Consider the following 13700-nt stretch of genomic DNA (forward strand, 5'->3'; position numbering starts at 1 on the left):
CAGGGGAATAATGTGCCCCTAGTCTAAAAATCCATTTAATCTCAGCATAAGTCTTATTAACTGTATCGCCCATCCTAACATCTTGATTCAAAACTTCCAATACTAAAAACTTGAAATTCTGTCCCTCAGCGGATGCATTCATGTGTTTAACTATTGCACTATAGCTCATCTCTTTACGTGCACAATACAAATGGTCATGTATCCTCTCCCTTAGACGCCTATTCATCTTACCAACATAAAAAAAAAACAAACAAAAAAAAACACTGGGACAGGCTGTGCACTGTGCTAGATAAACAAGATTTTTAGCTTTACAGTCAGCTTCAGGAAAATGTGCAAATATTTTGTTGCAAGTGGGATGTGTGAATGTCCTAGACTCATCTATACAATTGCAAAATGAACAACTATTACATTTGACAGTATATGAAGAACTTGTTATCTCATTGCTCATGCTGTGGATATTCTGAGAAAAACAGTCTCTGGCGTAAAGATTTCTTATTTTTGTATCCAAATCTTGGCCTATCACCCACTACCCCGGCAATATCGGCATTGGTTCCTAAAATAGGCCAATGCCTATAGATGATCTCGCTGATGTCCCTTTCATCACTCGAAAAAGCTAGGCTAAAAAAAGGGGGCGTATTATCAACACTGTCAGTTGCGGATGTTAACATTCTATGTTGTAAAAAATATGGTTTCCCTCTATTGTGCCTCCACATTCTGACCTTGTTTTGTGTATAATGCATCTCCTCCTCATGGTAGCCTCTGGATCTGAAGTCAGCATCTATCTGATTCAACCCTCTTTCAAAATTGTGATCATTACTGTGTAGGCGACTAACCTTCCAAAATGTTACGAAACACATGACCAGGATTGCATGTTGTTAAGGTGCACGTATGTGGGTTGATAGTATTCTTTTCTAAATAGTCTAGTCTCAATATTATTAGTTGCATCCTTCACTAGCAGAACATCCAAGAATTCAGTCTTCACATTCGACTGTTTGAATGTGAATTTCAAAAAAATTGTGCTTGTGTTCAACATATGAACAACCTGGTATAGCTCTGTCAACTCCCCTCTCCACAACATAAAAAGGTCGTCCACAAAACATCTGTAGAAGGGCACATAAGCTCGACAGAGTTCAGACACATACATCACATCCTCCTCCCATGTGGACATAACCAAACTGGCGTAGCTATTGGCACACGAGGAGCCCATAGCTATGCCTGAGGTCTTTAAGTAATAAATCTCATTGAATGTGAATGCATTATTTTCTAACACCATTTTCATCAATAAACATCATATCATCAGCTCACTTAGGGATTGTTTAGAGAATTCACGTATAACGATAGAACTTTTTAACTATTTTTTGGTCAAGTACCCAAAAATACCCATTCTGAACGGTTTACCCAAAGTGCACAAGGATGCATTACACCCTCCCTTTAGACCGATCGTCGCAGGGAGTGGGTGGACCACTGAACCTATTTCCGTCAATTTAGACAAAAAATTTAAACCTGTTTTATCTGAGTGCAAGTTGGTGTTGACTGACACCAAACACTTTTTGCAGGAATTACATACCTTTGTTTATGAGAATGTGAATACGGAAGTAGGTTTGTTTGTTACTATGGATGTGACATCTCTTTTTACCAGTATACCAAATTATGAAGGTATTCAGATAGTCAAAAGAGTACAATTAAGTAAGAGCACGTAAGACTCTAGGCACATTGATTTTCTATGTTTATTGATGAAAATGGTGTTAGAAAATAATACATTCACATTCAATGAGACTTATTACTTACAGACCTCAGGTGTAGCTATGGGCACCTTGTGTGCCAACAGCTACGCCAATTTGGTTATGTCCACATGGAAGGAGGATGTGATGTATGTGTCTGAACTCTATCGAGCTTATGTGCCCTTCTACAGACATTTTGTGGACGACCTTTTCATGTTGTGGAGAGGGGAGTTGACAGAACTATACCAGTTTGTTCATATGTTGAACACAACCACAAATTTTTTGAAATTCACATTCAAACAGTCGAATGTGAAGACTGAATTCTTGGATGTTCTGCTAGTGAAGGATGCAACTAATAATATTGTGACTAGACTAGAAAAGAATGCTATCGACCCACATACGTGCACCGTAACAGCATGCATCCGGGTCATGTGTTTTGTAACATTTTGGAAGGTCAAAACCTTAGGGTTAGTCACCTACACAGTAATGATCACAATTTTGAAAGAGGGTTGAATCAGATAGATGCTGACTTCAGATCCAGAGGCTACCATGTGAAGGAGATACATCATACACAAAACAAGGTCAGAATGTGGAGGCACATTAGAGGCAAACCATATTTTTTACAACATAGAATGTTAACATCCGCAACTGACAGTGTTGATAATACGCCCCCTTTTTTTAGCCTAGCTTTTTCGAGTGATGAAAGGGACATCAGGGAGATCATCTACAGGCACTGGCCTATTTTAGGAACTAATGCAGATATTGCCGGGGTAGTGGGTGATAGGCCAAGATTTGGATACAAAAATAAGAAATCTTTACGCCAGAGACTATGTTTTTCTCAGAATATCCACAGCATGAGCAATGAGAAGTTCTTCATGTACTGCCAAATGCAATAATTGTTCATTTTGCTATTGTATAGATGAATATAGGACATTCACACATCCCACTTGCAACAAAATGTTTACAGATTTTCCTGAAGCTGACTGTAACACTAAAAGTCTTGTTTATCTAGCACAGTGCACAGCCTGTCTCAGTTTTTATGTTGGTAAGATGAATAGGCATCAAAGGGAGAGGATATGTGACCATTTGTATTGTGCATGTAAAGGGATGAGTTATAGTGCAATAGCTAAACACAAATACATCCACTGAGGGACACAATTTCAAGTTTTTAGTACTGGAAGTTTTGAATCAAGATGTTAGGATGGGGATATAGTTAATAAGACATATCATGCTGAGATGAAATGGATTTTTAGACTAGGGGCACATTATTCCCCTGGTCTTAATGAACATGTTTCGTTGCAACCTGCACTGAGAGCAAGACCCCTAAAAAAGAGGCTGACAAAGAGGAGATAGGGTAGATGGATTGTTTAAATCAACACGCACTAGTTCAGCAGTTATGCAATTTTAATATGTACAGTTTGTTATTCATTGAGTTTATGAAACAGATTAAATGTTTTCATGAATTATTAGGTAATAGGTGATATGTGTATTTAATTTTATGGCATATGCATTTTTATAGTCATTATAACATTTAGTTGTTTTTAGGAATATGAATGTAAGCAGACTTAATTGGTTTATTTAACTGGCATTTTCAATGCAATCATGTTGCTTAGCAAAACTTTTAATGCTTTTTCAGTTGATTGGATGAAACTGTTACAAGGTGTTTAAAAGCTGGTTAGAGTTTTTACTTTGATAATAGGTCTGAAGAAGCTACATGCAAAAGCGCTTACCTGTTCTTTATTTTTACTATTTTATTAATGTTTTAGAAAGTACAGTTTTGTACCTACCATAAATATAGATGTTCGAGTGTATACACTGCTGCAGTCATTACACTTGGGTTATTCTGCCGTCAGGCGGTCCCTCAGTCAGCCAGAGTTCCAAAGTCTTGGTCCGGCGTCAGTTGCTGTCGCTTCTTCCCTGACGTCAGTGCGCCAGGGGTATATAAGATGCAGCCGACACCATTGTCTTCAGTTTTTCTTGCCCCAGATGTCAGGTGCCCTCAAAAAGGTAGGCAATGTAAATTTCTAATAAAACATACATAAGAAAAGCAATCAAAAACTTTCAGTTACCAGCAAATACTCCCCATAGGTAGCAAAGGGTAGAAGTCCTAGGTAAGTACCAGCAAGGAAGAGGGGAAGGAGGGAGGGTAACCTAGACTGCAGCAGTGTATACACTCAAACATCTACATTTATGGTAGGTACAAAACTGTACTATGTTCATCGTGTTACACTGCTGCAGTCATTACACTTGGGTAGAATCCCAAAGCTGAGGTTGGGTGGCTGGTTCTATAAGGCATTAGGGGTGGCTATAAGGCCCTGCAGCACTGCAGTGGCAAAGCCAGCTCTGGATTTAGAGTAAAGAGGCAGATGGTAATGCTTGGTGAAGGTATGTACAGAACTCCAAGTTGCTGCTTCCAAAATGTCCTTGGTAGGTACTCCTCTGAGGTAGGCAGTTGAAGTGGCTGTTGCCCTGGTGGAATGAGACCTAATGCTGTTAGGTACAGCTTTCCCATGGTGTGTATAGCAATAATGTATACAGTGCCCTATCCATTTTGAAATGGTCTGTTTGAAATGGCTTTTCCCTGTGCTCCTGCAGCATATGCTGCAAACAGTTGCTCAGTTTTCCTGAAAGCTTTTGTTTTGTCCAAGTAGAAGCATGACTGCCTGTGTATGTCCAAGGAATGCAGAAGTCTCTCCCCTTTATTCTGTGGATTTGGATAAAAAGTTGGCAAGTGAATAGTTTGGTTTAGAGCCACACTAGAGCAGTTTTCCAAGAGACATTTTAAATATGCTGAGTTAGCTGGCTCAGAAGGAGGTAAAGTTAATTTTTCCAAGACCAAGTTGAAGTCCCAAGTTGGAGCTCTACGGGACGGTCTTATGTTTTTAGCCCCTCTGAGGTACTGTTTTAGCAAAGGATTAGAAAAAATTGGTGGGTCTGGATTGTAATGAGCAGAGATGGCAGAGGTGTGGATCTTAATGGATGAAAAGGAGAGGCCTTTGTCCAGCATCTCAGTTAAGTATTGTAGTATCTGAGGAATATTTGGGACAAGAGGGTCAAGGCTGTGAGCCTGGTTCCAGGCACAGAATCTCTTCCATTTATCCGAATATGCTTTCCTGGTGCTAGGCCTTCTGGCCTCCAGAATGACATCCATAACAGCTTTGGAGAGAGGCATTGCTTGCTTGACTAAGGAATCTGCTATGCAGCCAGGTTTAAAGTCTTGCGCTGGCTGTGAAGTATCTGATTGTTTTCCTGAGTCAGAAGATGTGGGATTTGAGGCAAAATCCATGGTGGACCTTGTGCTAAGTTCTTTAAGATTGGGTACCAGTGCTGGCGTGGCCAGTCTGGGGCAATCAGGATCATCTTTGGCTTTTCTTGTCTGGCTTTTAGGAGTACCTTTGAAAGGAGAGGTAGTGGTGGGAAAGCAGCTGAATGAGACGGCATCCACTTTCCATGCTTGTGGGTGGTAAGTCCTTGTGCAGAATTTCTGTAGCAGGCAATTCATTGGGGATGCAAACAGATCTATGTCTGGGCTCCACCATTTTTGTGTTATCATTCTGAATATTTGTGGATGTACTTTCCACTTGTGCGGATCCATGATGTTTCTGCTAAAGTAGTCTGCCAGAGTGTTTTTTCTCTCCTGGCAGGAATTGTGCTTGCAGATGAACTTGATAGGTTAGAGCTGTGTTCCACAAGGTCATGGCTTGTCTGCAGAGGGGATATGAATGAGTGCCCCGTTGCTTGTTTATGTACCACATAACTGTGCTGTTGTCTGTCTTTAGTACTAGTTGTCCTGGATGCAGAAGGTCCTTGAAAGCTACAAGGGAATTTTGTACAGCTAGCATCACTTTTTTGATTGGTGTGAAGATGCCTTTGTTCTGCGGGCCACTTGTCCTGAATACATTTTCCTACCATGTGTGGTCACCAGGCGTAATCTGAAACATCTGTTGTCAGTGTTTGCCCGGCTGTGGGTGGAGTGAAAGGCTGTCCCTTGTTGAGGTGACAGGCTTGAGCCCACCATCAAAACTCCTGGTGAAGGCAAGGAATAAGTGATATTACTTGTTTCCAAACTGTGACAGTGTTGAGAACAGACACTCTTTAGGTACCATTGTAGTTTCCTCATATGCAGTCTGGCATATGGAATTAGTAGTATGCAAGATACCATGTACCCCAAGGCCTGCACAATTTCTCTTGCAGGGAGTTGGGTTTTTGTTGCCATCAATTGGAAATATTGAGTCAGTTTTCCTTGCTTGTCTGGTGTGAGATAAACCATCCGGGCCGTTGTAATTAAGCTGGCACCCAGGAATATTATCTCTTCTGAGGGCACTAGTTTTGAATTCTTTTCGTTTACTGTGTACCCTAGGCAAATTAGCAATCTTTTTACAAACGCCAGATGCTTTAGAAGAATGTCTTTGCTCTCTGCTTGAATAAGGCAGTCGTCCAAGTATGGGTAAATTTGAATTCCTTTTTGTCTGCAAAATGCAATTACTGGTGCCAGGCATTTTGTAAAGACCCTGGGCACAGTAGACAAGTCAAAGGGCAGTGCAGAGAATTGGTAATGCATTGAACCAACTAAGAATCTGAGGTATCATCTGCAATTTTGTCTGATAGGGACATGCAGGTATGCCTCCTTGAGGTCCAAAGTTACGAGCCAAGCTTTCTTGCCCAGAATGGGAAGAAGCTGCTGTAGTGTCAACATTTTGAATTTTGGAACACCCAGGTAAGTATTAAGAGAAGAAAGATCCAGAATTGGCCTCCAGGCTTTGTCCTTTTTGGGAACCAGAAAGAGTCTTGAGTAAAATCCTTGTCCTTGCTCCTGTGTTGGCACCTTCTGAATAGCTCTCATGTCCATGAGTGCTGTAATTTGTCTTTGAGCCTCTGCCCACTGATTTGGTGGCATATTTGGCATTCCTTTTAACCTTGGCAGTGTGTGAAAGTGGAACCTGTAACCTTGAGACACAATATTGAGAACCCATTTGTCTTTGGTGATCATATGCCAATTGTGAAAGAAAAGTGCTAGTTTTCCCCCCAAGGGGGCTGCCAAGAGAGAAGTGCTTAGCAGCTGTAGTGGGAAGTCATTGGGGCTGTTTTTATAAGGTTGAGGCCTGTCTTCCCCTTCTTTCTGGGTTGAAGCACCCCATTGCAGAGGCCTGTAAGAACCTTGTGGTTGACCTCTGCCTCTTGGACGTCTATATCTGCCCCTTTGAGGTCTGTCTGTAACTGGAAAGGACCAATTTTTTGTTGGCCAATTTCTGCTAAATCGAGGAGGCTGAACCTGTAAGAAATCCTTAACCGTTTGCATAGATTTTGCCTTATCCTCCATTTTCTTTAATACCTCTTTCTGCCTTAACTCCAAATAAAACATCCTGCTGCAAAGGTGCATCCAATAATTTTGCTTTAACATGATCTCGTAAAGTCTGCTCTTTTAACCAAGCATGTCTTTGAATGACAGACCCTGTAACTGCTGCTCTACAGGAGGCCTCTAATGAATCGAAACCACATTGCAAAGTATGTGTTCCCACTTATTCAGCTGCATGCAATAAATCCTGCATTTCCTTATAGTTAGGGAAGATCTGAATTTGGAAGTATTTTTTGTTTCAACTTAGACATCAAAAATTGCTGATATTTAAGCATGTGAAACTGGAAATTTAAGGCCCTCATTGCTAAAGTTGCAAATGTATATACTTTCTTCCCCCATCTGTCTAATGCTCTGGAATCTCTGTCAGAGGGAACTGGATTTTTTGCTGTAGAGGCCTTTACCCCTTTGGGACCCTGGGAAATAGTTTCAGGGTCAGCAACAGGGCTTTTATAAAGAAATTTGTGAGAGTCAGGGACTCTGTAGTATCTGTCTGACTTAACTGGAGCAGGAGGATAAAGAATCAGGATTTAAACTGGATTCAGAATACACATCATCCACAATATCTAACACTGGTGGAATAGCAAGGGGTCTGTGTTGAGGTAATAAAAGAAAATCTCTGAGCCTTTTCTTGGATTCTGAATAATCCTGGCCCTCCTAAGGGAAATGCTCCCTCATGGTATGTATGGTTTCCCCAAAGGAGTAGTCCTCTGGTGGAGAGGCTGAAGGAATTGATTCCTCAGCATCAGAATCTTCATTAGGGGGTAAAGAGTATCCTTGGTCTGACGATGAATCTGAAGAGATGGACACCTGGTTGGATGAGTCATAGTCTGCATCCTGTCTAGGCCTTTTATCAGGAGGAGGGTGGGCCCCCCTGATCAGAGTAATTAAGTCTTCGGCCATTTTGAGCATCTGTTTCTTAGGCATGGAGGCCTGTCCTGGTGAACGTTGAAGTTGTTTCTTTGTTTTTAAAGGGGTTTTAGACTTAGCAGAAGATTTAATGGTTAGCTGAGTAGGTCTGAAAACACCCTCTGAAGCTGAGAGTTGTTCAGCTGCTCCGGATCCCTCTGAAGGGTTAGTCTCGGTAGGCCGTAAAATCTGATGTATCCGAAGGCCCAGCCATCTCCATGTGGGAGCCAGAGGCGGCCTGTGGTTCCAAAGAAGCGGTTGTCAGGGGCTGCGAAGGCGCCTCGCTGAAAACCGGAGAACCGGCGACTGGCCTAGAAGAGGCTTTGTCATCAGTTTTGGGCCTCGGATGCCTGTCCTTGTCTTTGCGATTTTTGTGCATCCCGGTCATCGGTTGTTCCTGATGATTGACTTTTGAAATGTCGACCATGTGGAACGGGCATCTCCGTACAGTGTGGAATGGAAAGATTTCCATCTTCCGCACTGCAATGCGATCTCGGAGTTGGTGTATTCTAGTTTCAGGGGTGTGGAACCCCCCACAGGGGGGTTCAGGGGGGTTTGCCCTCCTGCTAGCAATGTTAAGGTTAATGACTGTTGTGTTTTTTTTCTTTCTTTTTTTTTTTACATGATCGACATTTCAAAAGTCTTTCATATGGTCTTTCGGCTTTTTGAAATGTTGATCATGTAAAGTAGACCCATATATATATATATATATATATATATATATATATACACACACACACTCATATAGATACAGATATATATTTTTTAAACTTACCCCAGGTACCACTTTATTGCACTTAAGTTTGAACTGGCTCGAACTGCCTCACCATTAAGATTACATACAGTTTACACACACTAATCACAAAGCCAATGACTGCCCTGCTTTTACTCCTTTTCTCCATTCCTATTACCCTAATGGACTACTTTGATCTAATGAACATTTTCTAGCATAAATAAACCCTAGGAAATCATATAGCTTTAAGTCTCTCTCTCTCTACTCATACTCTTGCCACTAAAAAATTAAATTCTATCCCTCTAAAAATTAGATCTAACTTCTCCACCTTCAAACTACTGCTAAAAGACTGCCTAAATAAAACCTGGCTCTGCTCCTGCACCGGGCTTAACTAGTCTCTCCTTCCTTCTGCCATCAGCACACTAACAATGTTCACAGAAAAGGAATTAGAAAAATCTATTTCTTACACAAAGACTAAATATATATTTGCGTAGGCTACATTATCTAGTCATCTCTGTTCCAAAAAGTGCAATCGGGAGTGTTTAATGTTATCACTATAACATGCAACTTGCGAATACTTTTATCAACTATGTTCTTAATCTTCTTGTCACAGCTGTCCAAATGTTTGCAATATGTATGTATAGGTTCACAATGTATGAGCTGAAGCTAAATTTTCACTTAGTTAACATCATTCTTCTGTATTTGGCTTTGTAATGACTAAATGTAACCATATTATGCTAATGTGGAGCTTTTCTCCCTGAGCCTCCGTTGAAAATGGGATATTACTCCAGTTAGATTTCTCTGCAAAAAAATGTCAAATAAATAAAATAAATTGGATTAACGACTGCTTTTCAGGTATGTCAGCAAATCCTACAGTTTTGAATCATGAACATTTCATGCAGAACAAAGTAACAGTCTCACTAACACTGATGACAAGTAATGAAAAGTCACAACATACATTAGCTACAGCTACTCATGGGAATACACAGTAGCCTCAACCACCCACAGAAATCATAGACACTATTAGTCTGTTCAATATGTAGTGCTTTAATTAAGAGCCCTGTGTTTTTATAAGACATTCAAGATTAATTCAGTGAGATCAAATACCCTTCTGAGTCCTCCAAGTACGTGTCTGATGTCAGAGACTCAGGGAAATCCACATGCTTCCCTCTTACATGTCCTCTTCTGGGGGACCTCCTCAGGGGGATGCTCTGGGGAGGTTTTGGAAGAGCAGGGTCGCCCAATGGGGTGTCCTAGGGCACTGGTTCCCTGCGCTTAGAATGGAGGGGTGGTGAGAAGGAAGACACTCGCTCTGAAGGGAACTGAGTAGCTGAAGCTGAGGCAGGAGCTGTCTGAGAGAACAGCACACTCCTCATCCCCTCGAAGGCACCACACTCCCGGCCTGAGAGGGTCCCATGCTCCAAAGAGCAGAGACACCTCTCCTGCATAGAGGGTGATGGCTCCAAAGCTGAGGTGGGAGCCGAGCTCACCTGCGCCAAAGCTCCAAGAAGGAGAGCGGGGTCGGACAAGGGTCTGATGTCGCTCACAGAGCCAATGAGGAAGTGTCAGCTCCCACATCCCTCTATAGGAAGAGGGAGGTGATCAGAGCAGATGTCAGAACCGAGAGACAGGAGGTTTTCAGAACCAATGGTTCCACCACAATGACTTCCATGCACTCTGGCTCCGAACTCAAGTGAGTCAAAGGAGGAACAGATAATCTGGGGGTAGTGTAGTCGGCCCCACATCCATACGGGCTGGGCGCGATAATATTTTGGTGAGAGCTGGTGTCTTGAGAAGCCTTTTCACCACCGTCTCCACATCATTGTCCGAAAGACTCCTGGACAATCAAGAGAAGTGGGTGGATGACTGGTGACTGCCCGCCACAGACTGTAGAAGCTGTGACTGTGGAGCAGACTGCACCGGTTCCAGGGAAGGAAATCTAGTCCTTTTATGACTCCTAGATGGTTCCGAGGACCCTGACTGAACTTCAGGAGATAAGGTCTTGTCGGACCCGAGAGGTGTCGGATCTGGCAAACTAGCAGATTTCTCTTTGTCTCTCAACGGCTCTGAGGTCGGAACCGATGGAGGCATCAGTTTGAGGGATTTCCCTGGTTTACTAGCCCGATTCCCTTTTACTGGAGTGTCAAAAGGCCCTTTCAGTAAACCTCTCAGAATAAGCTTGTTTTTGCCCTCCTGCAGGACTCTGGCACTGAAAGCATGACAAGCAGAACACGAGTCCTGGAGGTGCACGGCTCCCAGACAATAAACACAACTTGTATGTCCATCAGTCAGGGACATTTTTTGGGAGCACGAGTCACACTTCTTGAATCCAGAAAGTTTAGGATTCTTTGGGCGCTTCTTTGGACATTATCACAACACCAATAAGCACAATACAGTATAGGTACAATACACTGAAGTTATAGATAGCAAGAACAGAAAAATCTACAACTCTACCATAACCACTAAAACAAAAACTATATCTAACTTTCTTTTTTTTTGAAAGAGCAAAAACAAAAGGTAAAGGAAGGGGGAGAGCGTCTAAGTTAAACGACAACTCCCCCAACTGAGAAGAGTCTCTAACTTAAACAGCTACTCATCAGAAAGGGAGAAGTTAAGAATAAGGGGAAGCCCTCTAACTGAAACAGGCTAAGAGCAAGGGGGAATCTTCAAAGAAAAAACAGATTCAAAGGGGGGAATAGGCCCGAAGGAAAAATGACGGCCTAAACAGCAGCAATAACAACCAGAAAATGGAGATAGGGATGCTAAACAAACTACTAATGAACAGAAAGAATCTTGAAGAAATATCAAGATCTAAATACAGAATATAATAAAAAAAATTCAAAAACTTAGCCTGAGTCAGTATCCAGCAATCTCAAAGCTTCAAATGGCAAACGAGATCTAGGTAACTAGCGCTAGGCATGATGGGATAGGGTCTAGCCTCAAGCCAGTGGAAGCTCTCGAGCTTCAAAATATGGCCAAGTCAGTGCCGAGGTTTGGCTCCGAACCCAAACAACAAAAAGGAAGGTGAGATAGGGACAACATAACATCAAATATTTCCTATAGCCTCTCTGAAAGTGGCATTAATTCCAACATTATACCACAGCAATTCACTGTGGAAAGAACTAAAAACATTCTAAAACGCAAAAAAACTGATACAACAACAACATATCAAACAAATCATTCAGCTGTTTGTGTTACCTTTCCTTTGTATGGGAGGCCTGGTTTAAACTGCCTTCTTGTGTTGCTTGCATATTTAATGTCAATAAGTTGCTTCTGGACAAGAGTAGAATCATCATATGCGAGTTGTTTACTTCCATCTGAGCTGGCCAAGGAAGCCCAGATAAACAGTGCTCCCCGGAAATGTGCTGGAACATCTACAGGAATCATATCTTTCACACAAATCTCAAAACTTGCAGAGCCATACAGCTGTGGAAAAATAAACAAAAAACTAAGGCAACAAACTGTACATAAATCTGCGCACACATTTTCCTAGAACATGAAGTTACAGGAATGTAAAATGAGATATTGTCTTTACAAAAAAATGCACAGTTAAATAAACTGTTGTCAACATTATTCTGGCAATTTCCTAACTTGCCTCTTTTCATATTTATATACATAGTTCAATATGTTCAGAACCTCGGATGCAAAGTTACTCTAGCACAAAACACTAAGGGGGTGTATGGCTAATATTATAAATTAGCAATAAGTGCAACCTATCCAATATATGACTTCAAATGAAGCTTTTGCTCCTGCTTCAAAAGTCAACACCCTCTTAAATGTAGCCAGCAAGCATTCAGCATTCTGACATGTCCTGCTATAATTTAAGAAGTAATGCAGAACACACTATGCTTTGTCACAGGATATCATTATTCGGGTTCTTATTACGTGAACGAAAAGCCCTTTAGGCGAATACGAAGACGTTGAACCGTATTGTGCAAAGTATGTAAACCCCGAACGGTCAAAAAAAGAAGTTATGTTCTTACCATAACGTTCCATGTGGAGTGTTCATCTCGCCTTTGTTCTTACACACGGGTTCGGAGCTGATCCTCAGCTCCGAGTCGGCCGCATAGCAAAGCTCTGCATCTTAGAGAAGCTCAAGACCAGGCTATATCCCACAATCCTCCCTGCCATTACTCAGATCTAGTTTGCAAGCAAACCAGACCAACCATAAACCTGAGGTGCTAAGGCTACATACCGCCACAAAAAATTCAGAGACACTATCTCACTGATAAATTAACTAAAGGGTAATGAAATATACCCCATGAGGAAAGAGGCAATATATATCTGGAAGAGATAAAGGCATGTGGACCAGACTCTAGTCCCACTCGTTCTTCCAAACACGTGAGGGAGGGAAGGGGGGGGAATGTAAGAACAAAGGCGAGATGAACACTCCACATGGAACGTTATGGTAAGAACATAACTTCTTTATGTGAGAGTGTTCAATCTCGCCGTTTGTTCTTACACACGGGTAGCGTCCCTAGCTCCATCACCCTGAGTGACTCATGGAAGAACGTTCCTGAGCACAGTGGAACCAAAAGATGTCCTGTCTTTGGAGGCTTTGTCAACTCTATAATGAGCGATGAAAGTATGTGGTTTAGACCACGTGGCTGCTGCACAAATCGTGTCCAAAGGCAGGCAAGCTGCATGAGCCAAGGAAGTGGAAACGGATCTAGTAGAATGGCCCTTAGGTTTGGTGGGCAAGGCCTGATTCGACTTCGAATACACAAAAGCTATACAATCAGTTAGCCATTTAGAAAGTGTACGTTTTGTAACTGCCATGCCCTTTTTATTGTCTGCAAATGCAACAAAAAGTTGATCTGTTTTTCTGTAATCCTTAGTTCTGTCCAAATAAAATCTTAGCTGTCTGTGGACATCTAACTTGTGCAGCATATATTCCAACTTGCTGGTATGGTTTTTGAAGAAAGTAGGGAGCTCAATGGACTGATTAATATTTATGACGGAACATACCTTAGGAAGGAAAGAC

General features: G+C 41.8%; 1 protein-coding gene across 1 annotated transcript in view; it reads right to left on the reverse strand.

Moving 5' to 3' along the window:
* Positions 1 to 13700, reverse strand: part of CPAMD8 (C3 and PZP like alpha-2-macroglobulin domain containing 8) — a 7231600-nt gene that overhangs the window by 6283639 nt on the left and 934261 nt on the right. The window contains exon 7 of the mRNA XM_044054766.1: positions 11915 to 12142. Within this exon, the coding sequence (XP_043910701.1) occupies positions 11915 to 12142 (228 nt within the window). The remainder of the gene's footprint in view (positions 1 to 11914; positions 12143 to 13700) is intronic.

This window comes from Protopterus annectens, chromosome 13.part0 (genome assembly GCF_019279795.1).
Source record: "Protopterus annectens isolate FY-2018-M chromosome 13.part0, PAN1.0, whole genome shotgun sequence".
Taxonomy (NCBI): Eukaryota; Metazoa; Chordata; order Ceratodontiformes; family Protopteridae; genus Protopterus; species Protopterus annectens.